This window comes from Gymnoscopelus braueri (assembly GCF_963280865.1).
Source record: "Gymnoscopelus braueri genome assembly, chromosome: 23".
NCBI lineage: Eukaryota > Metazoa > Chordata > Actinopteri > Myctophiformes > Myctophidae > Gymnoscopelus > Gymnoscopelus braueri.
In genome coordinates, this window is record NC_137625.1 from 34,919,987 (window position 1) to 34,944,258 (window position 24,272).

Genomic DNA, 24,272 nt, shown 5'->3' on the forward strand with positions numbered 1-24,272 from the left:
ATATTATGGCAAAAATGTTTATGTTTATGTTTACATAAGAAATACAAGCATGTCACTGTCTGTAATGCTACTACAAACTATTTTGTTAGAATAAACACCTTGGGTCCACACCTCTATAATATAATCTATAAAATGTACTTGAGTGAAAGTACAAAAGTATTGGCATCAAAATATACTTAAAGTACCAAAAGTGAAAGTATCCATTATGCAAAAGGTCCCATTTTCACAAGTTTTCAAATGTATTAAAATATTTTGAAAATAGCAGATCTACAAGCTCACAATGTGAATGCGTGGCTTTGCGATCTAGATCGCGATGCAATGCATTGTGAGCTTTGAGCTTGTAGATCGTCTATTTTCAAATAGCCAAAGTTTAAATATGGCAGAAGTGGTTAAGGTAGGGTAAGTGATTTTTTTTGGGTTAAAATAAGTGTTAAATAACTCTATATTCTTATAGTACTCATTACTATACAGTTTTCCCCCCAGTAACAGGAGTCTCAACAGGAGTCTCATCAGTAACATCTCTCTCCAGCTCTTTATTAAACATGAAAAAAATGCATTTTAAGGATGGGATACCAATGTTATCCAATCAGGATAGAGAACTCAGTCAGGATACAGATTAAACAAGTGAAATTGGAAGTGATGACACAAATATATGAGCAGACAAATTTGGAACTGGACCCCTATAGTTCTATTTTATCTAGTTAGTGTAGTTATATATAAATTAAGCTGATGAATGGGTAATCTCTCCTGATTGGCTGAAATTGTGTCACCTACCAGAAAATGTATTTTCTGTTTATTAAAGAGCTGGAGAGACAGGGAGACTCCTGTTACTGAACAAACTCTCAATAGCAATGATTAAAACATCACTTACCCCACCTTTAATGTATGTTTTGTAATAATAATTCTACAAGGTAACAAGTAACTAAAGTTTTCTAATAATTGTAGTGGATAAAAAAAAGTACAATATTTGTCTCTGAGATGTAGTGGAGTAGAAGTACAGTAAAAGCATACAAAATATGAAATACTCCAGTAAAGTAAAAGTACCTAAAAAATGGTACTTATGTAGTTCATTAGTTACTTCCACCACCACACTCCAGAGCATTGGTTCTCAAAGTGGGGTCCGGGGACCCCTAGGGGTCCTTGAGGGAGTTCCAGGGGGTCCCCAGCTAAATGATAGATTAGGCACCAAATGGACCTTTATGGGTCTGTAACTCTGAGAGTGTACAAATGTTGGTTCCATTTGTACACTGTCAGAGTTAAATTGACATAGATTTTACAATATAAATTGCGGTCCAAGTGATAGAAATGCCATTAAATGGGGGTCTCTGTAGCCCTAATGCATGATGTCAAACTGGGGGTCCTTAAAATTAAAATGGTTGAAAATCACTGCTAGAGCCGTAAAAATCTTCTCCTATGGGGGTCCCTGGCATATCTTTTGAAATGGGGGTCAGCGGGCTAATAAGTGTCAATTTGGGGGTCCTTGACATGAAAAAGTTTGAGAACCACTGCTCCAGAGGAACGTTGAAAGAGCACTCGTTGTTTTCCTGGGGAAGACTTTGACTGTAGGACCGATGATGGCGGCGGTCGGCAGCAGTCGTGCGTCGGACCGTCTCAGCGGCTCCATCCAGCAGAAGGCTTCGTTTGCGTCGCCAGAGAAGGTGCGAGAACTCCTGAGCGAAGGCGTTCTGCCGGCGGACAGCAGAGACAACAGGTACGTGTCTTCCATTAGAACCATAAACAAGCTTTGTTTTCGTCAAAAAGGAGAAAGTGTGGATCCATCCATTATAGCTGCTAGTGCTGCTACACGAGGGGGAAAGGGTGCCCCCTAGTGGTCAGTTCAGAGTGGGCTCCATCAGCGTTGCCATATTGTGTGAGAAATAAGCAACCTGGTCTAAGAAAACATCCAGGTGACACGAGCACTTTAAACCTGTATTGTGCAATGCATCGGCTAACTCTTGAAATAAAATGTGTAATATTTGGAATTTTTTTTTAATACATTCTAACAAATGCTCCCTGCCTGGCACAGCACATAACATTATTTAAGTATTTGAGAACCACTGGTTTTAAAAATATATTTTTTTTGAAAACGAGCTAATCAACTGCACTTTAGAAACGAGCCCAAATAAACAGCTACACTTTAGAAACGAGCCCAAAAAAACGCAATCCGCAACTACCAGTATTTACAAGCAACTTAAAAGAAAAAGAAGCCCAAAGTCGCTTATAATAAGCCGACATGGCAACACTAGGCTCCAGCCATAGTAGCTAGTGCTACACGATGGGGAGGGGCGCCGCCTGGTGGTCAGTTCAGAGTGGGACCACCTCAACATCTCCAAACAAACACATCTAATACACATTTTAATGCAACCGTTTTTTATTTATTTACATGTGTTTATATACACACGTCTTGCTTGTTATTAACTTCATATTCTTCACGTTTCATTTCACGTGTGTGGAAGTCAGTGTTGGAAGTATTTTTGTCCTTGTTATGTAATGTAATCATGAGCTGCACACAAAGTACATAATGTACTAATGTCTAATGTCTGCTGAAATATTATTTATGAAGTACGTGATGTTATAATGTATGCTGAAATATAAATTTGTGTTTTGTATTTGACTCCAGACGGTGTTAATGCATTATAATGTCATTTATAATGTGTTTGGCTGGTTTCCCTCACCTAGGCAACACAGTAGCCGAAAAGCCATTGATTGAAATATATATATGTTTTAATTACTCATTTATTGAACAAAGCAGTGGAGATTTGAATGTGTGGTGGTGTCTGTGTAAAGTAACTAAGTACATTTACTCAAGTACTGTACTTAAAGGGATACTTCACTCTCGGGCCGGTGACACATTTAAAAAAAATATTAAAAATAAATGAAAAAAGTTATGGAAAATTCATGGCCCCCTCACGCATTAGAGTGTCCTACTAATGCGTGAGGGGGCCATGAATTTTCCATAACTTTTTTCATTTATTTTTAATATATTTTTTAAATGTGTCCCCGGGCCTAAAGTGAAGTATCCCTTTAAGTAAACTTTTTAGGTATTATTTACTTTACTGGAGTATTAACAATCTTCAATACTTTTACTTCTACTCCACTACATCTCAGAGGCAAATATTGTACTTTTATTCCACTACAATTATATGAAAACTTTAGTTACTAGTTACTTTGTAGATTTTGCTTATTATTACAAAACATACATTAACCACTGCAGCCCTATTTAAACTTAGGCTATTTGAAAATCCTATGTACAAGCTCACAATGTTGCAATTTACAATGTTACATTTTGAAAACTTGTGAAACGGGACATTCGGCATAATGAGTACTTTTACTTTTGTACTTTAAGTATATTTTTATGATACTTTTGTACTTTACTCCAGTAAATTAGACTTCCTGACTTTCACTATTTTCTACATTGCAGTATTGATTTGAGTACTTTTTACACCACTGAACATGTGTTTTATCTCTTATGAATTCCAGTCTGCAGAAGGGTTTGAAAGATGCACCAAAGGGCACCACTGAAGCACCGTGCGAGGCAACCAACAAGGAAGCCTTCTTCTCAAGAGTGGAGTCATACTCAATATCCTTTATTGATGGGGAATAACATTATAAGCAAAAATATAAAACTTTCTTTTCTTCTTCAAAAAAGCAGATCTACAGGCTCACACAACTCATTGTCTAGTACAGCGGTGGTGGACTTTGATGATGGAGAGGGCCACTAATTTCCACACACACTCCAGAGGGCCACATTGCACGTACTGTCTCTCCGTATTTTAACTTTTTTCGCCATTCTATGTCACACAAAAGTAGCAAAAATAACTAAGGACTAACTAAAAATAACTAGGATTCTAAAATAGCAAAAATAGCAGATCTACAAGTTTGTAGATCGGCTATTTTTGCTATTTTACTTGGTTCCGTTTGTACACTCTCAGAGTTACAGACCCATAAAGGTCCATGGAACTCCCTCACTGGCTTAGGAATGCAAGGAAAAAAAAATCCATGAATTCAAGTCTCCATGGGGTGACTAATCGATAGAAAAAAAGTAATTTTGGGGGTCGAACTATCCCTTTTTAAAGCCTCAATATGTGATTTCCTCATAATGACAGCAGGAACAATATAACTAAATCATAAGTGTACATATTGTGTTAATTGTTTAGCTCTAATATAAATAAGTATATGAAAATATTGCTATAGCCTTGCAATGTTTTTTTTTAAAAAAGATTTTTGGTTTATTGAAAGCATGACTGTTAAGATACTTTTATTGTGTTCTGGCTTTTAACATTTGTTTTAGTTTATAAAACAATTTTTTTACAAACGGCGCGTGTGTGTGTGTGGGGGGCGGGTGCTCCTTTCACACTGTTTTTCCTTTCACCGTTTCATCTCACATTAGGACTTGGTCATTCAAACGTCGTGAGATTTTCCTTTCATAAATGGCGCATTTTGGTAAATGGTGCCTTTATATAGCGCCTTTTTTATCCATGGCACTTTACAATGTGCATTACATTCACCCATTCTCACACACACGTTCACACACCGACGGCTGAGGGAACCACGCACGGCACCAACCTGCTCATCGGGAGCAGTTAGGGGTTCAGTGTCTTGCTCAAGGACACTTCGACACCAACTCTGGGGGAGGCCGGGCTCGAACTGGGAACCTTCCGGTTCCCAAACGGCCTGCTCTACCTCCATGAGCCACCGCCTCCCCGGTGGCGTCCATGAGGCTCTAAAACGTTTCCTTAACCAGAGCACTGTCTGCGATGGGCAGGTAAGCCCCGCACGCTGTCCCCGCTGCGCTGCGCCCGCTACGGCTGGATCAACGTGGGCTGTGACATGCTGAAGTGTTCCACCTGCCAGGCCTTCCTCTGTGCATCGCTGCAGCCCACACTGGACTTTGAAAAATGTGAGCTAATCTCCTTTTGATTGAATACTTTATATTTGGTCAGAAATGTAAACTGCACGTGGTACAGTAAGACATTAAAGGGGTGTAGTTCACCCAAAATGACAATTTTTTTAAATCAGTTACACACCCCATGAAGCCTTGAATTCATGGTGATTTCTTTTAGTTTTTGTCGCATTCCTAAGCCGATAATTTGACCGGTGGAGAGACTCAAAGAGTCTCCTAGGGACAAAAAAAAAATCTCCATGAATTCAAGGCTTCATGCGGCGTGTAATTGATAGAAAGTAAGTAATTCTTTGGGTGAACTACTATAGTCCTGGGGACTTGTTTCCATTCCTATGCATTCAATTCATCAACATAGCATTCACAATTATCACAATAATACGTGTCATCAGCAAATACAAAGCACTAGGTGCAAAGGAGAAAAGGAAAAACAACGGCTGTGAATGACACCTCCTTTTGATGGGAATTTACATTTACCACCCCTTGTGGTCTCCCGAGAGTTTTTTTCAGGCCAGTGATTCACATCCTTTGTTTAATGGATGGTGTCAAGACATTCCACATGTTGGTGGCTAAGTACTGTAGTAGAATGAGAATGTTCCTGTGTTTGTCCTTGACAGACATAAAACCCAATGTCAGAGTGAACTTTATTTTGGCAGCGGTAGGTTGTTACCTTTCCGTTAAGGACACGGATTTCTCTTTTTCTCCCCCCTCATAGACGAATCCCGCATTGCAGAGATATCAAGACAACTGCAGACACAGCATGAGAAGTTCTGTCCATGGCCAGACTTGCCATGTCCAGGTAAAGGCTCGTTTGTTAAATATGTATCGTCCAAAATGACACAGTGCACTGAATTCACTCACTGGGAATTCACTTCACTAGTTCATACCTGGCGATGTGCGCAGCCAAACTATGTGCAGACTTCTGGGTTATGCACTCGGTATTAGTGATGTGTCGGTCATGATCGATCCGTTCATAAGAACTAGTTCTTTGCGGTGAGCGTGAACGAACACGTTCATGACTCGAAACTGTTGCGTTCACGGTTTCGTTCATGCCCCCCCTCCCCCTCCCCCGCACACCGCACACACGACGTGCGGGCTGTTATTCCTCCCGCGACAGACAGACCATAAGACAGACAGAAAGCTGTGCTGTAGAGTTTTCCAGTATAGACATGCATGCGTATTGCTATTTGAATTGAAATAAAAGGTAGCCTACTGTTGTTTCTGGACAAAAGACAGATAGTGTTAGCACCACATTTAAGTGTCAAAATAAATAAATATGCATGTTCCTAGACAAAGGACAGATAGGTCAATTAACAAGTTTTTGTTTGAGTAGAAGATGCAAATAGTATGCTACAGCTACTATTCATGAAGTTAATAGTAGTAGTTGGCCAACCAAGACATGGTTGGAAATCGATAGTCATGTGAGTGTACTGACTTGGGCTGCTTTGTATAAAATTATTATTGTTATTATAAATAATTATCGACAAATAAAAATAACTTTACATTATATATTGCAGTAATGTATTACTTCTACACATTATATTACAAAGAAGATGGTGCAATTAGATCGTGAATGACAGTGCTGTGTTTCTGTACAGACTGTGCAGTCATGTCAGTGGGATCAGATGCACACAGTTGCATGCAGTTAGCGTAGCGCATCGCATACGCTCCGCCGGGACCGGAAGCGCTACTGAACGAGAACGTGAACGAATCATTTGAACGAATCTTTGCCGTGAACGTGAACGAAATCGTTCGTTCACCGAAATGAACTGTTTTTCCCACCACTACTCGGTATGCAATCTATGCATAGTTAGTTTTGGAGAGGGATCGTTGGCGGCGTGTGGTGTGTGTGACAACCCGGTCATTTACGACCCGACGCACAACTGGTGTCACAACTGCCTATATTGGACAACATAATACGCCAATAATGTATATCGTCTGTCGGGTGGAAACTTCATATGTCCAGAACTGTTACTTTTCACGATTCAAATTCATAGCAATAGTTGCAGATCGGTGCGTTTCGAGCTTGCGGCTCTGCTACTTTTTGTTTTTGTTGAAAAAAACACAAGTTATCTTGGAGATAAGAGGTTTCTGCCCCGACAGCAACGATATGTGATGTGTCAATCTAGACATTGGGCTATTTAGTTATATCAGAGGGAGGAAGGCTTGGTGTTGAGGGTGACGTTGTGTTTTCAGAGAGGTTCTGGCTGGTCCTACAGCCTCAGAGCCCTTGCTGCCTCTCACTACGTTCTGGCTGGTCCCAGCCGCAGAGCCCTCGGTTATGTGTACGTTGTATTGCGTTTCAGAGCGGTTCTGGCTGGTCCCTGCCTCGGAGCCCTCGGTGCTGCTCACTACCTTCCTAGAGCGCTTCCAGAGCGTCTGTCTGCTGGAGCAACAGCTGCCTGCCATGAAACCAGAGCATCTCAAATCCATGGTGAGACCTCACTTCCTAGCATGATATTAGACTTTTTCTCAAAACACGAAGACTAGGGATGCCGCCGAAAATTACCATTTTCTAATATTTGTGGCAGTCTCCAAGTTCGATTTTAATGTTTCATAATGTATATAGACTTTTTTTTTTAATGATTCATTTACAGCCAGAATATAGGCTAATACTACTGTACAGTAACTTGCCATTCATTTATTGTTCACACTGACGGCTGTTTGATATTACAGTAATGTAAACTGTAGCCTAAAGGCCAGTCCACACCAATGCAACTACTTACAACCATTATCCCCAATGGCAGTTGCAAGGATTTGCATTGGTGTGGACTGGCCTTAAAAACTGTTTTGTTGCAAGGAGTTGCGACTATAGCTGCATTGGTGCAGTTTGGCCTTAACGTAGAGGAGCCTCTTCTCTGCCTCTCTGTCGCACAGCACAACATGCTGCTGTAGCTCCGCCTCTCATGCGCGTCTCCCTAAACTCTGTTCATACTTAGTCGTATGACCGTGTCGTGCGCCGAGCATAAGCCGATCTGCAAGGCCACAGTCGAAAAATCTTCGCCTTTTATCAGTTTCTGGCATCCCAAATGAAGACCTTGTTTTTCTTTGTTCATAGTGCAGCAACAGAAGTCAGGAGAGAAGACATTAGATTCGAAAATCGTTATACGCCTTTACGGAAAATCGCACGTTTTTAGTTGTACTTAAACATTAATACATGTTTGTTTCCTTTCCCCAGTCTTTGACTGAGGATGTGGTCAGTGTCGTACTTCAACTGGTCGAAGAAGAGCAGAAGAAACGGGGCCTGACGGGGTCTGCTGAACCTCTGGCCGTCCAGGTGGCTGCCTGCATCGTGGCTCTCTGTGGCTGGGCTGCTAGGTGAGCTGATCATATTCCACAATATCGATGCTTTACCCATGGATTTAAAGTTCTCAGTCGCCACGACTGAGTTGATTCATTTGGAATCCATAGATGCCAGCATGTCTTCTATGGAAGCATGGTGCACAGCGAAAACAGCCTATCTAGATGGGCTATTTTCTCTTATTATTTTAAGATTTGAACTTTTGAAGTGGTTAGACTGGTAAATTATGTTTAGAAGCATCCTCCATAAAACCCTAATGGTCTTGTATATTTCATAGAAACAAAAGTTAAAGACGGGGTGCCGTGATTCCCCCCCCCCCCCAAAACATAATCATCAGGTATTATGGTTATACTAAGAGGAAGATTCTTTTCAAAAAAGTGTACAGAAAGTGTTAAAATTATGTTTTTATGTGGACACGCCTCCAGTTCATTAAGTATACCTGGTTCTCACCTTAGCACCTCCTCCACCACCTTAGCACCACCCACCTGTCCTAGTCCCTCCTCCTCCTCATGCCCACACCTGTTGTGTTATGATAAGGGGGAGGGTATAATTTTACTGTGTCATTAAAGTGCTGTTTTTCTATTGGCACGTTTGACCCTCAAGGTTATAGCCTCCAGGAAGAAACTCAAAATAGTCAGAGAAGACATAAAACACCATAAAAACACCACCAGGGGGCTTAATGAAGTTCTATCAACCTCATAGACACATGAAAATAAGAAAAAATGCAAAACCATGGCACCACCTCTTTAAAGCCTGACTGCTGAAGTTAACGATAATGCTGTCTGGAAAGAAACAATCTCACAGTTCAGCAAACAGTTTCTGATAACATTATAGGTGAGAAACGGGTCAATATTGATTCATTTCACATTTAAGTCTTTAAGTTTGTTTACAGTGTTGGGTGCAGTATGTCTTGTGTGACAGTGACGATTCTCTTTGACCAATCAATAGTCTGCAGTGTTTACACATCACCTCGGCTCACTTAAAACCTCGACGGAGGTGATGAAAAGAGTACAAGGTACTTTTGCATTGATGGAAAACAAGAACGAAAAGGAAAAGTTTTGAGTTGATCCATTACCATGCAGTGGAAAAGCACTCTAGAGCATGGGTCTTCAATGTTTTTCAGGCCAAGGACCCCTTAGCTGAGAGGGAGATGAAGCAGGGACCCCCCACTACATATTGTATACAATTTGAGTTTCAGATTAAACTTTAGACATTTAACCACTTAAACCCTCACTACTTGACCTCTGGCTCTGTACTTGGTCTGCTCTTTTTCCCTCTACACCAAATCTCTTCACCGGAAATAGCCGATCTACAGACTCACGTATTGTGAGCTTGTAGAGCGTCTATTTTCGTTGAATGCTCCCACCAGAATAGGGATGCTAGGGTTCAAGTGGTTAATGTAAAAAAAGAGTTCCTATGACACAAAGATTTGGCGAACACCCCCCCCCCCCCGTAGTAACTCTTGAGGACCCCCTGTTGAAGACGCCTGCATTAGAGGACTTGGTTTCATAGGACGGATAGCATTGTTCATGGGGTCTACATTCTTATGTTTTCACAGCCCGGCTCTACGTGCCATGAACCTTCCCATCCTCACCTGTGCCTTCTGCATGCGCAAGGTGGGCTTGTGGAACTTCCATCAGATGGACGTAGCAGGTTCGTCGGAGGGAGAGGTCTTTCCGATCGCCGTCAGCCCCTCCCCCCAGACACCGGGCCCTACTGCCTCAGTAGTATTCACACCAGAGGCTCAGGCTGACCGGTCCTCGTCTGCCTCTCCCACCACCTCCCCGTCCCCTTCCCCCGGCCGCATGAAGCTGAGGAGCCAGGACACGACGCGCACCGCTCAGGTCAGCTCCAGAGTCCAGGCCAGCTGCTGTAGAACTCTCATTACATCAGTGTTGCCAGATGGGAAATGTTCTATTCTTACCGGAGGCTTAAAATTATCGTATTTGAAAGAAAGCTATCGTACACAGCCAAAAAAGATATATCGCAGGTGTAAATGTCATTTCACAAAAGAATTGCATATTTTTTCAAGGAACAACCTTGTTTGAGACTCCTACGAGATAAATACGCATCACATATGCTGCGTGGAAGTAGGCAACTTCCTGGACCTTCACAAATAAAAGCCTGAAACTGGACTGAAAGACGTGACCGGTGTTTCTAATGTCTCCAAGTACAGATCTAGGATTTACTGATTTACTTACTTATTTTGAAAAGCCAAACTGGATCCCGAATCAGCAGCCAGGGAATTTTGTAAATTCACACACTTTTTTGAAAATGGCGATTATCGTACATTTGGGCATTTTTTTTATTATTGATCGTATAGAGGGTAAAATGTTATTGTTTTGTGTGTTAAATCATTGATGATAATCTTTCAGAACATTTCTTTTGTAATTCTTCTGTCCCAGGTTGACGGTGTGTTGCGTACACGCAACCGGGACTCGCCCAGCCCCAGTGAGGAGCTGCCAACGAGCCCCCTTCCCCGAGGCAAGAGGCCTGCGACCCGGGACTCCCCCAGCCCCAGTGAGGAGCTGCCAACGAGCCCCCTGCCCCGGGGCAAGAGGCCTGCGACCCGCAGCGGGGCCGCCAGCCCTCAGAACACTCCAAAACGTCTGCGTCTGTCCTCAGCCGGCAGCCCTGTAAGACCAAGATGATTCCCTCTGTTCTTATATTACACACTGCTCAGATTGTGTTGTCTTGCTATGATTTTGCGGGTTTTCATTAATGATATGCGGCACGTTATTGTCTCAAGGAATATGCAGCGTTCTGCATTTTCATGAATATGATGGGGGTACCCCCCAATAATCATATTTGAACTGGGGACCCCCCACCCTGACAAGTATTTGGTATTGTAGGAGTTGAGACATTTTGTTTGACTCTGTTCCACAGATAAATATTGTGAAGATAGCCGAACTACAAGCTCACAACGCCTTGCAATGCGAGCTGTTGTGAGCTTGTAGATCGCTTAATAATTTATAAGAAAATAATGGATAGTTGCAGTCCTACATTTGACCTACTTCCCTGTGTTGTTTGTGTAGGGCACACTACATAGGAATGCCTTTGACCCGCTCACCCAGCACAGGGACTGGTGTCCTTGGATCATGGCCGAGACCGGAGGCTCCATGGTGCTTCAGCAGGGCTGGAAGGCTGTCCTCAACCTCCTCCTACCAATGAAGAAGAGTCCCAACACTTCAAAACAGGCACGTTTGTGATTGCAACTTTATTAGGAAAAAAAAATACACTTCTTCTTGGAGTTGTTCCGATACCAGTATCCGATACCAGTATCGGAAAAGCTGCCGATACTGCCTAAAATGCTGGTATCAGTATCGGAGAGTGTGCCATTCCGATACCACGTCATTTATCACATGACGATGTCATTTACAGTCATCAATTATTTTGTATTTTGAATGCTTCCGTAGATGTTGCACTTAGGGGTGTGGGAAAATATCGATTCGTACTCGAATCGCGATTCTAATTCGGATTCAGAATCGATTCTCATTTTCCAAAAATCGTTGTTTTGAAGACGTTTTTTCATTTCTTTTTCACAAAAAAACTGTATTTTTGTATAATTACATTTTTGAGAAGTGGCAAGTTCTGGGCTGGCAGATAGCCTAAGCCTCCCAATTTTATTTATGTTGCAGCAGTTGTATTACTTAAATGTATTGTTTTGGTAACTGAGTGTCAGACTCAGAAGTGAATAAGTTTTGAGTTAAAATGTGTGCAAGCATGAATAAATGAGACATGTCTTGGATTTACCTTTGTGCGTTTACATTATTATCAGTTGATAAAACCTTTACAATTATAAAATGTAAATGTGCTCTGCTTTCATGCCAGCAGACTGGAGTAGATCCTGAAATCCTATGTTTCGAATCGAGAATTGTTTTGAATCGGGGGGAAAAAGTCTATTTTGAATTGGAAAACGTTTTTGAATCGAGAATCGTTTGTTTTGAAAAAATCGGAAAAAATCGGAATGGTGACCCCAAGAATCGGAATGGAATCGTGAGATAGACGATTCACAGCCCTAGTTGCACTACTGTTTTATACTCTTACTGTACTATTTACTTTACCAACTTGTAGCTGCACTTACACAATTATTAATGGAATTTGTATTTATTCCTAGATTAGGGTTTCTCAAACGTTTTAATTTCAAGGACCCCCATAACTCTGATAGTGCACAAATGGTTCCATTTGTGCACTCTCAGAGTTGTGGACCTGTAAGGCTCCATTTGGAACCCCCTCAATAAACCCTGAGGATCCCTGGACCCCACTTTAAGAACCACTATCCTAGATTTGTCTTTTAATTATACACTGGTATCGCAAGTTATGGGTTTTGGGAAGGAAGAAATTGTATCGGTACAGCTCTACTTGTTCTGTCACATTTGAACTATTTTTATCTCAACTTTATGCTCTGTTCTGTTCTTCTAGGGCCCTCTGGACAAGTCTAAAAGGGTGTTTGCTATATTCCGTCAGTGGCAGGTGTCTGTTCCATCTCAGTAGGACTCACTCTTTTCAACCCCAGGATAAAGAGCTGCAACACTTCTGCTCGTCTTTGTGGTACTGGGTGTGTGTGGATGCACTGACACCGAGGTCATATCGGTGCATTTCTCCCGTCCCTTAAAGGAATACTCAATAATCGTCATGTCTTGTCGTTGGGAGTAATGATCAGCACATGGTGTTAAGTCGGTAAACGCTCTTGTGTCCGCTTGGTGACACATAGGGTGTATCTCAGGTCCTTATTCTGATCCGTCCTATCTCCTACATCCTAGCTCCTACAGGAAGTTGAAGTCGGTCGGCCATTTTGCTCCTCCCGTCAGGTCTCTTCGCCTGTTCGAAGGACATAGGAATTAGGAATAGGAAGTGTCACTGAGGAGGTAGGACGCAGGAAACCCAAGTGCTTGCCACCGGGAAGACTTTCCAAGCTGAACAGCATGTGTGATGATCCCGCCCCTTTAGCTGACAATATAACGCCCCTACAAGGGAGGGGGGCGTGTCACCTGTGTTGTCATCAGAAATGGACGTTGCATGACATATGACACTTCAGAGGAATTTACGTCCCACTTTTAACAAAATGTCATCCTTTCCTCTCTCCTCTTCTCATTTCCTACATGCTTCCTAAGTGGGAGGGACTAACATGCAAGGAAAGGATGCACATGTAGGAAATGAGGATTTAATTTAAGGACCTGAGATGCACCCATAGTAGGGCAAAAAACTACAGTCCTTCTTCCTTTGCCGCTAGGGGTAGACGGCCTCAAAAACGTCTCCAGAACCAAACCATTTCAGTGAATTCTGGGTGTTTTTAAAGATCAGACGGCACAGCGCGGGGTGCGCCTTGCTCAAAACATCGATCGACACAGTTAATGTCACAAATAGACTAATTGTTTGCACATTGGTCAGTGGGGGTATTCCTTTAAGGGCAGTGTTTACAGTCAAAATAGTTTTTCCTCTGAATTTGAGGGAAGCGGTATGATGGTGTTTTGTTAGAACTGTCTTTTCTGTGGAAAAAAAGAGAAAAAAAAAAAAAAAGGAGGATGTCCTCCATGGATGGCAATTCAGATGTCGTCACTGTCGGGTGGAAACCATGTCCGAAACGTTACTTTTCTGGAAATGAAAAACAAGAATGTAGTTCTTTAGTCACAAGCTCTTGAGACTTTTCATTGGTTAAATATTTATAAAACCCACAGACACACTTTCACTTAAAAAATGGCAATTCTACAAGCTCGCTTAAATTTTTGCTGCTGCTTTTGGGTGACACTGTTGTATGACGAAGTAGGGCATTAATAAAAGTTGAAATATGGATATAGGATGTTTCTGCCCGACAGCAACGATATGTACAGATTTACCATTAACTGAGAATTAAATGGGTTAGATGCAGTCGGATTCCAGGCAAGATATTTTTTTTATTCACCGTACATGTAGGGCTGGGCAATATATTGATATTGTATAGATATGAGAGACTAGATATAATTTGGGATTTTGGATATCGTAATATTGTGATATGACATAAGTGTTGACTTTTCCTGGTTTTAATCACTTGAGCCTTATTTTGTACTTAGAAAGATTGTTCAATAGCAAAAACAGCTAATCTACACGCTCATAACACGTCGCGATGCAACACGCATGCCTGTAGATCTGCTATTTTCTAGGCTATTTTTTTGAAAATGTAATCAATATAGAGGTATTTGGTCAAAAATGTCTTTATTTGATTTTGTACATATTGCCCAGCCCTATACATGAAAACTGCTTGGGTAACCTTATATCATATTATCATTGATTATGTTTGAAATATAGATTTACTTATGAGGGGAAAATAACTGACTGACCACTGGAATTAAAATGTTTACCTTCAATCATAATGTGAGTGGAGTGTAAACATGAACTTAAATTTATCAGAAGCTGTGAGAAAGTGAGTGTGTACTTTTTTTTTTTTCTAGCCCATTTAGACCTGAGGCCGATTCTAAAAACGTCTTCTGAATCCTTTTCTGAAAAACTGTCAAAAATAACAATGTTGCTATAAATAAAGCGACATCTAAATTGACACTGATTCTGTTCCGGCTTGAAAGGTGTAAAGACATATAGGTTAAAGAGGTTTAAATGGGCTAGAGAGCCTTTAACTAAATTACTGTTTGTGTACTTTTTTTTTTTAGGAGGAAAATGTCCTTCTCTGGAGAGTGCTTTAGTTTTTGTATTATCAGATATTAAAGCCAAGTAGAACAAAAGCTGTGCCATAGGAATCCAAACCTGTTTTGGATTAGAAGAATGAAATAGTCTCATTCCAGTTTGCCTTCATGTTAATGCAGTTCCTTCCCTTCTACTGTGCATGTGCATTCACTCCTAAAATCTCATAAGGAGTTTTAATAAAATGCTTTTTTTTAAAGTGTTCTTTTTTTTTTCTTGGTGAGTTTTTGTTCACTCCATTGGGATAAGAACAGGGGCCGAGAGGGGGGTCAATTGGAATGGAGATTAAAGAGGAAAGAATGAATATACATAGCTACCGTATAGTCAACATAAAAAAATCAACTTAATTTTTTTAAATGTGTATATATATATTTTTAAATGAATAAAATAAAATGAAAGGAATTGGAGAAAAAACTGTCCCCTCACGTGTTCGAAGAACAATATCAGTCACGAGAACCAAGGACCGGCGTTTTCGATGAATCTATCATGGTTAAAATAGAGTTGGAAGTTACAATGGGTTTGTATGGGAATGGGGGCTTGTCTGATAAAATGAATATCAAATATCTAAATACTGATTCAAGCAACTTAAAAACTGTCTGGGGTGAAACAAAAGCCAGAGTAGACGTCAAAATGACCCCAACCATGTTTGAAAGTCCCTTTGTTCGCCAGCTTGTAGGTCGGCTATTTTCACTATTTCTGCACGACACCATTGTGCGACGAAGAATGCAATGGGGCCTAAAAGCTTAATTGATTCATTGAAAAACATTTTAAATTCTTGACTAATCTAAAAAGTAATCAATTGAATTGAATTATCACCAAGAAAATAATTGATAGTTGCAGCCTTAGTCAGCTTCACATTAGTCAGTCAACAGTGATAGCAGGGAAGTGAATCCTTTCTCTGTAATAGAACATTGTAAATCTGCCAGTTGTGATAATTATGGAGCACCTTCTCTGTCTGATGTTGCTATTATTAACTCCACCAAGGAGATCATGTTCTTTTTAAAGACACATAAGACAGATTACAAAGAGTCTTTATAATGAATATCTTTCTCCAAATAATGTCTTTTCTCAAAATAACGACTTAGTAGCTCGACAATGCAGCTTTATCAAAATAATGACTTTGTATCTAAAAAATAATGACGTCGCAAAATGATGACTTGGTATTTTACAAAAGATTAAATTACTTTGTATGTCAAAATAGTTGTTGAAGAACGCATTTTTTTTTAATGAACTAGTAAATTGTAACTGAATCACTGAAAGTGATTTTCTTTGGTTAAAATAAGTGCTAAAATATCTCTATATTCTGACAGTACTCATTGTTATATAGAGTGTTTGTAATAACAGGAGTCTCCATGCCTCTTCAGGTTGTGATACCAATTTGATCAAATCAGGATAGAGAACTCAGACAGTAGTAGGCTAGTAGTAGTAGGGCCGAGAGGCTTATTGTCGGTATCAGCCGAGAACGCAGGAGTCTATCCCCGTTAATGCGCAAGACCCCTGGGAGATGGATTGCTGAGGTGGAGCGCCACACCACCATCAGCTCCCAGTACTTGCCCCACCCACCCATGCTGTGCTACTCTTATGCTGAGTTGGCGGTGCCCTTGTGGTCCAAAGGCAAGAGCTCTACCGATTGAGCTACCCGGACAGGATACAGATTAAACAAGTGAAATTGGAAGTGATGACACAAAGAAATGAGCAGACAGAATTGGAATTGGAAAACAATAAAAATGAAGCTGATAATTGGGCACTCTCTCTTAATTGGTTGAAATGTTGCCACCCACATGGAAATTAAAATTAAAATAACGATTTAAAAAAAAGAATATATAATATATATATCTCTGCTGTCCGGCAGCAACCAGCAAACTCCAAAATGTTCATTTTTCAGGAAATGACAAAAACAAAACAAAAAGTGGAGTTAGGAGGTTTTGTTCATCATTGATAAGTACAGCTATTATTTCAGCTATTATTTCCAACCTCATTAAGAGCTTGGAGGTCAAAAGGGGGTGGAGTCAGAAAAAACAGCTAACTCCACCCCTCTTTGGTGGACTTTGCTGGTTTAGCAGAAAGTTTGAGGATCCAAGGTTCAATAACACTGATTTATGGGAAAAAAACGCAAAAGCGGAAAAATGGAGTTAGCTGGTTTCTGCCGGACAGCATATATATATATAGATATAGATATAGATATAGATATAGATAGATATACATATATATATATATATATATATTACAATTGCCTAGTGGGTGGGTGGGTGGGTGGACGGACGTCACAAACGTAACATGCAGACCTGCGAGGCGCACCGTTGCTCCAATCTGCACCAACACTGGTAAGGGATCTACCATCAGAATAACCCATAGACAGTAAAAAGGATGGACAAAGTTACGCCCATAGACTCTACAGACCGTAAATGAAGCCTATTTTTCAGCAATTTCAAATCCGCCATCTTTCTATATCTGGAACACGGACATGAATGCTATTGGTTGGGACCAGAGCAGGGGTGGGGTATTAATGCTATTGGTTGTGTAGCTTGTCAGTCAAATCATCACAAGGTAGCCACGCTCCTCCTGTAGGCTACAGCACACCCTACTTTATCATCAATTTTAAAATAAATGGGACCATAATTTACAAAAACGCTGAAAGAAGACTTTAAACTAGCGACTGGAAGCATAGTATTTATGACAATGTTTTTTACAGTAATAAAATCAAGTCTAAAGTTCGGCAAAAACCCATCCGCTTGAATGGAGAGTAATTCTTTCTGACACCAGCAGGGGTGAAACAGCGAAACTACAGGCCATTCATATGAAACGAGATGCACATTTATATGTAAATGCATATGTATTTATGTATAATATGTTTACATATTTATATTTATATATATAAATATCTCTCAGTATGTTTTGCTCGTGCATGTATTTCTCCCCGCCTGCAGTTCCAGCTTTGGCCACTGGGGTGGCGGCTTCAATGTTTCTCAGCAACTCTGGGGCTTGCCATAACTCCAGTTCCCAGCATACTAAAGAACCCAAACTCTAGGTGCTCTTAGACGGCCAATAGGGACAGGCTGTAATTGTTTAAGCCCCGCCCCCTCTGTGTTCCTATTGGCTGGGCTTTAAACAGCCATACCTCCATTTCCCACATGCTAAAGAACTCAAACTTCGTAGGTGCACTTAGACGGCCAAAAGGGACAGGCTGTAATTGTTTAAGCCCCGCCCCCTCTGTGTTCCTATTGGCTGGGCTTTAAACAGCCATAATTCCAGTTCCCACTTCCCAGCATGCTAAAGGCCCCAAATTGGTGGGTGCTCTCAGACCGCCAATAAGGACAGGCTGTAATTGCTGAAGCCCCATGCTGCAGGCTCTAAACTTGGTGGATGGTCCCACAGACTTCCAATCTCATCAAAATTGACCACTTCCGTGTTTTCCTTGTCCTTGTGCCCATACCTAGGGTATGGGCACCGATGACACGGAGGAGAGGACACGTCGCTTAACACCTACACTACAGGTCACACAATGGACAATTGATTCCTATGTTAATTCACCTGGTGTGTGAGTCGGGAGCCTTTGTAAACTTTGTTGAGGTGTGCATTTAAAGTTGTTTTAAATCTATCCATGTGCCTGCGCGTGCTCCTGTTCAAATAGGTTCTTGCATGGCGTCCCATGAGCAATGCAACCCTGGCTATACTTCGGTGACCATTGCTCTTATCACGCACGCGCGCGCACACACTCACACACACACACACACACACACACACACACACACACACACACTGTGACACACACACACACACACACACACACACACACACCCACACACACACACACACACACACACACACACACACACACACACACACACACACACACTGTGTAAATAGTGTGGTGGTGTGCCGTGGAAGTGCTTCGATGGCTTATTCGACTTGGAACTACAAACATGGCCGTTCTAGTCGCACTGTCGCACATAATATGACGCCATCGGCGGAGGGATCGATCGACGGACGGACGCTGCTGCTTTGCTTTGCTTGTCAGAACAGAGAGAGAGAGAGAGAGAGAGAGAGAGAGAGAGAGAGAGAGAGAGAGAGAGAGAGAGAGAGAGAGAGAGAGAGAGAGAGAGAGAGAGAGAGAGAGAGAGAGAGAGAGAGAGAGAGAGAAGAGCTGCTTACTGCAGACACACAGACGGACACGTATTTTCACCAGCTGTAAGGATCCTTGTGTTTTTAAACAAAGCCAAATGTTAACGTCCAGTGATAGTTCGGGGTTTACAAGAAGCTAGAGACTGTCTAGCGTGTAGGAGAGGAGAGGAAGAGGAGGAGGAGGAGAGGAGGAGGTGGAGGAGGAGAAGAGGAGGAGAAGAAGAAGAGAGGAGGTGTTGTTTGGAATATAATCAGAAAAATGTCGTCTCCAAGTCCAGGCAAACGGCGCATGGACACCGACGTGGTCAAACTGTATCCTTTACATTGTTGTGGGAAAACGTCAACAACATGAGCTTATTATAGAAGACCAGTGTGAATGTGTGTGTCTGTAAGCGTTTAAACCGTTAATAATGACACGTTATTGTTGGTGTCCTTCTTGTTTTAGCTTTGCTGCAGTTGTTGGTAGCTTTCATTGTCAGTGGCTTTGTTTTTGTGTGTGTGTGTGTGTGTGTGTGTGTGTGTGTGTGTGTGTGTGTGTGTGTGTGTGTGTGTGTGAACAACATTTTTAAGCTAGATATAGCTGTTTATAAGCGACAGACTGACACAGTTGGTTGGTTGGTTGCTTTCCTGTAGATCTACTGTAGATTTTGTAGATCTACAAGCTAGCAAGCAACCAAGCTGTCTGTCGCTTGTCGACAGCCAGCTTGGTTGCTTGCTAGCTTGTAGATCTACTGTAGATCCACTGTAGATCTACTGTAGATTCACTGTAGATCTACTGTAGATCTACAAGCTAGCAAGCAACCAAGCTGTCTGTCGCTTGTCGACAGACAGCTTGGTTGCTTTATAGCCTGTACTAGGCTATACTGTAGGTCTTCAAGATACTGTAGATCTTGTAGACCTATACAAGGCAAGCGACAGTGTGTCCTGCCATGAAGGTTTAATCATGTGTCCTGTTGTTGTTGTTGTTGTTGTTATTATTGGGGTCACTTAGTTACATTAAGATCATAATGAAATCACTCCTTATCTTCTGTTCTTGTCTGTGTCCTTTTGCTTTTATTACTGTTTATTTCTGACCTCAGCAGCTGTGTAGCTTGGCTATACATTACTACACATTACTTGTCTGTACATTATACATGTCACTACTGTTACTGCTGCTGTTCTCCATTTCCTGGAACATCTTTGATCCTATCCATATTTTATCTATATTATGTTTTATTTATTTGACATTTAGTGGAACCCCATTTAATTGAAGAAGTGTGGGACAGTTAAAACTTTGTGTCCTGTCCAGCCTCTAAGGGAATCATTGTTTACATAACTCTAAACCTAGCTGGCTGCCTTTGTTCTGAGAATGTAACTTAGTGTAACAGTGATGTTACAGCTGTTTAGACTTGGTGACGTTACTTAGGATCTGAAATAAGCTTGTTCTGCATCTATTGGTCTTACATGAAATGAACCACATCAAGTCAATAATAATAATTACTCTTCATATATGTTTGTATTGGATTTTTATACATGTGACAATAACACACTGACATCAAGTAAACAGTTGAGCTAGCTGGCCTTGGCTAGCTGTTTAATTTCAAGTATCAAAATGGCCACCTGGATGTCTTATGTCTCACTGAATTTTAATGTATTGTCTGATTAAAATGTGTGTTGTTAATAACAGCTACACTGTCAGATAATTAGTTGTTGTTTCCTGGTTGAAAAAGTGTTAAGTTTGGAGTGGAGTGGCATCATTGGCTGGCCGTAGCTGGTGTGTAAACATGGTATTGTTGTTTTCACTGCAGTAGTGCTTTACTGTCACAATGTATTGTTGACAACAACTAGTGTATTCCCCCCTATTCAGGTCATTATTGTTGTCACCGTGACTGCTTTTCCTTTTGTATTCAAGATGTTTTTGTTGTAGTTTATCTAGAAATGGCAGAGGAAGTAAAAAAAAAAAGATACTGCACATATGCTGCTGTGTAGAGTTGATGCAATGTTCTAGAAGAGAGTAGTGAGAGCAAGTTGTTTTGTTTTTGTGTGTCTGCTGAGTGGAAAGCAGCTTAATGATTGGATCGTCTGTTACTAGCCGGAAACCACACGAGGGTGGGACTTTTAAGAACAGCTGATCATGGAACAGGCAGTAGCTCTTTTTTAGTCAAAATATGGGGCTAAAACTGGCCTAGTCCAAAACAAACAAACCAAAAAGCAAGAGGGACATCTATTTTTTACATCTCAAAAAGTGGCTTCATGAAAGCCAGCAAATAGTTTTTGTAAATAGTAGTTGTTCAAAAGTTTGAGGACGTTGATTTGTTTATTTACTATTTACAATGTAGCAGACGCTCTTAATCCACAGCGACTTACAGTAAGCAAGGTAAACACGAGGTGATACATCAAATGCATAGAAATAGTAATCTAGGATCATAGTTAAACCAAGAACCTAGCATCAGTCTACATAGTATAATATAAAAAAACTTTTCTAGTTGTTGTTCATTTGTAAGTGCATCTATATATACATGATGTCATATTTGAACTGAAAACCTTTTTTTTTGCCCCATGACTGAGGCTGAATTTGTGACACAACAGACACATGTACCTCATTTGCCCAATCAATTCTTTCCCAGTTAGCACATAGTACTCTGCTAGGTTGTTGGCCTACTGCCTAAAGGCATCTGTGTTAACGGCTGTTAGCTAGCAACGGTTCTTGTTTGAGCAAGTAAACTGTGGCAGTACACACCAGAGCTGTAAAGGATTGCGAAAACACACACACACACACGCGCACGCACACACACACACACACACACACACACACACACACACACACACACACACACACACACACACACACACACACACACACACACACACACACACACACACACACACACACACACACACACACACACACACACACACACACACACACACACACACACACACACACACACACACACACACACACACACACACACACACACACACACACTACTGCAGCAGCAGCTAGCCTCTCAGCTGTAAACCCCCACTGTCCACTGAAGCTCTTAGTCAGTGACAGGCGAGAGCAGGTTCGCTGAATGCCACCTGCTCTGTTACACACAAGGACATAATGTGTGTTAAAAGTTACCGTGGATACTTGGCATAACATTTTGAGAAGCAGATTTAAGTGTGTGAGCGCTTGCTTTTGAATTGAGTTCTATAGGCTTGAGTTTTGTCTGGGCTACACGTACAATAAGTGAATACTGGTTAATCGAGATAATCGATTATTTAAAAAAATTACTTTTATTGATAATTTTTTTTGCTGACCTAAAAGCTCACAACGGGTCGCATCGCGACACTTTGTGAGCATGTCGAAAAGATAATATCGCGACGCGCCGTGTGGGCTTGTAGATGGACAATGTTTGTGCGTCATCATTGTGCGACAACGTATAAAGTAGAGCTAAATCAGTCACATTTTTCACGTTGATTCAATGATGAAATTTGAAATGAAAAAAAGAAATGACCGGAAACAAAAAGCTTCTCGATTAATAGAAAAAGTCATCGATAGAATAGAATAACCTCTAATAGGCTAACTGATAGTTGCAGCCCTTCTGTTGAGTGCTGTTGAGTGTTAGTGGTTCTTCTGGGCCTGTCACTGGAGCTGCACTTGCAGTTAACAACCTTCTCTCTGTGCTCTCTCTCTCTCTCTCTCTCTCTTTCTCTCTCTCTCTCTCTATCACCATGTCTTCCCCCCGCAGCGTAACCAAAACCCAGAAACTAACACCGGCCTTTAGACAGGAGGAGTAGCTCTTCTCTTATGGGCTGACACCGAGAGGAGAGGAGCCCGCACACACATTAATTTGCCGCGGCCACAGGAGAGCTGAGAATCTGGAGCGAGGCCCAATTGGGAATTTGTGAAAACGAGTGTCAGAATGACCTCGACATGGAGCCACCGCTAGACTTAAACTACACTCTGTGTGTGCAGCAAAGAGAGAGAGAGAGAGAGAGAGAGAGAGAGAGGGAGAGAGAGAGAGGGAGAGAGAGACCGTTTGACACCAAAAGTACCCTAAAGCAGTGGTTCCCAAACTGTGGGTCGGGAATTTGGGGACCCCGAGGGGGGCTCCCCAAATTATTTTGGGGGGTCCCCAGATTATTATCTTAATGTGCAACATTGTTTTCTCACTCAACAGTAAACAAACCAACATACGTGTATATACAGGGTATCTGCACATTTCTAAAGTGATAATTTAAGGATTTTTAAGACCTTTTTGATACGAAATGGCCAAATTGTCAAATATTACGTAAGAATTAGCCGACCTACAAGTTCACACCGCGAGGCTATTTTCACAATATTTATCTGTGGAACCGAGTCAAACTAAATGTAAATGCCTATAATTCCAAGTGCTTTTCTGGGTGGGGGGTCCCCAGTTCACTTCAATTATGATTATTTTGGGGGTCACGGCCAGAAAAGTTAGGGAACCCTCGCCCTAAAGGTTTCTAGTACTCCCTTATATCTACAAGGGTGACATTCGGTGTATCTCCTTTGTGCCGTTTAATGAAATAATCATGGTGGAGAGATACGTGTTGTGTTACTACAGTGTTTGTGTGTCACACACACACTCTATCCTTGCTCTTCCCCTAATTTGAAGGCTTGCAGTCTGTCCTACATAGAACTCCTCAGTGTTAATTCAAAATCATATCAATATCCTGATATGAGACTAGTGTCGTCTGGTATTTTGGGTATCATAATATTGTGATTGACTTTTCACTTAAAGGAGTAGTTCACCCCAAAAATGAAAACAATTCTATCAATTACTCACCCCATGAAGCCTTGAATTTTTCAGTTTTTGCAACAAAAAAAAAATCTCCATGAATTCAAGGCTTCATGAAATTAAAAAAGAAATGACAAAAAGCTTCTCGATTATTCGAAAAAGTAATCGATAGAATAACCTCTAATAAGCTAAGTATTTTTTTGGGTGAACTACTCCTTTAAGCCCTAATTTATACTTTAAAAATGTTTCGCAAATAGTGAAAAATAGCAGATCTACGATGTGGCCAATGTTTATGTCGTTTCATTTGTGCTCATTAAAAGAGAGTGTGATGATGAAGGGCTGAAGGACTTTAAAACAGTTATTTCTTAATTATAATTAAGACGTATTTGTTTCCCTGGCACAAAAAGGGGGGAATAAATAATGACAAAAACAAAGGAAACAAACAGACCAAACAAATCGGTATTGTCTATCGGCCAAATTATTACTTTGAATATCGGTAGCCGCACAGAATTTCCCAATATTCGGTGCGTTCCCTATCTTTTTGTTC

The 24,272-nt window shown here is 41.1% G+C and overlaps 2 protein-coding genes across 3 annotated transcripts in view; both read left to right on the top strand.

Moving 5' to 3' along the window:
• Positions 1 to 1,574: 1,574 nt before the first annotated feature.
• Positions 1,575 to 15,077, top strand: zc3hc1 (zinc finger, C3HC-type containing 1; the record flags this gene model as incomplete). Its single annotated transcript, XM_080421664.1, has 10 exons — positions 1,575 to 1,711; positions 3,481 to 3,580; positions 4,750 to 4,900; positions 5,616 to 5,699; positions 7,207 to 7,334; positions 8,079 to 8,218; positions 9,760 to 10,045; positions 10,607 to 10,837; positions 11,237 to 11,398; positions 12,624 to 15,077. 10 exons carry the CDS (start codon positions 1,575 to 1,577, stop codon positions 12,693 to 12,695), a joined length of 1,491 nt encoding a protein of 496 aa, XP_080277790.1. The 3' UTR covers positions 12,696 to 15,077.
• Positions 15,078 to 19,015: 3,938 nt separating this feature from the next.
• Positions 19,016 to 24,272, top strand: part of LOC308079320 (ubiquitin-conjugating enzyme E2 H) — a 47,978-nt gene continuing 42,721 nt past the window's right edge. Inside the window, exons 1-2 of one of the 2 annotated variants that reach the window (XM_080420750.1) lie at positions 19,082 to 19,147; positions 19,199 to 19,307. In XM_080420750.1, coding sequence (XP_080276876.1) covers positions 19,255 to 19,307 — 53 coding nt within the window. In that variant the 5' untranslated portion in view covers positions 19,082 to 19,147; positions 19,199 to 19,254. Of the gene's footprint in view, positions 19,308 to 24,272 lie in introns of both variants that reach the window. The other variant, XM_080420749.1, reaches the window with a different exon arrangement.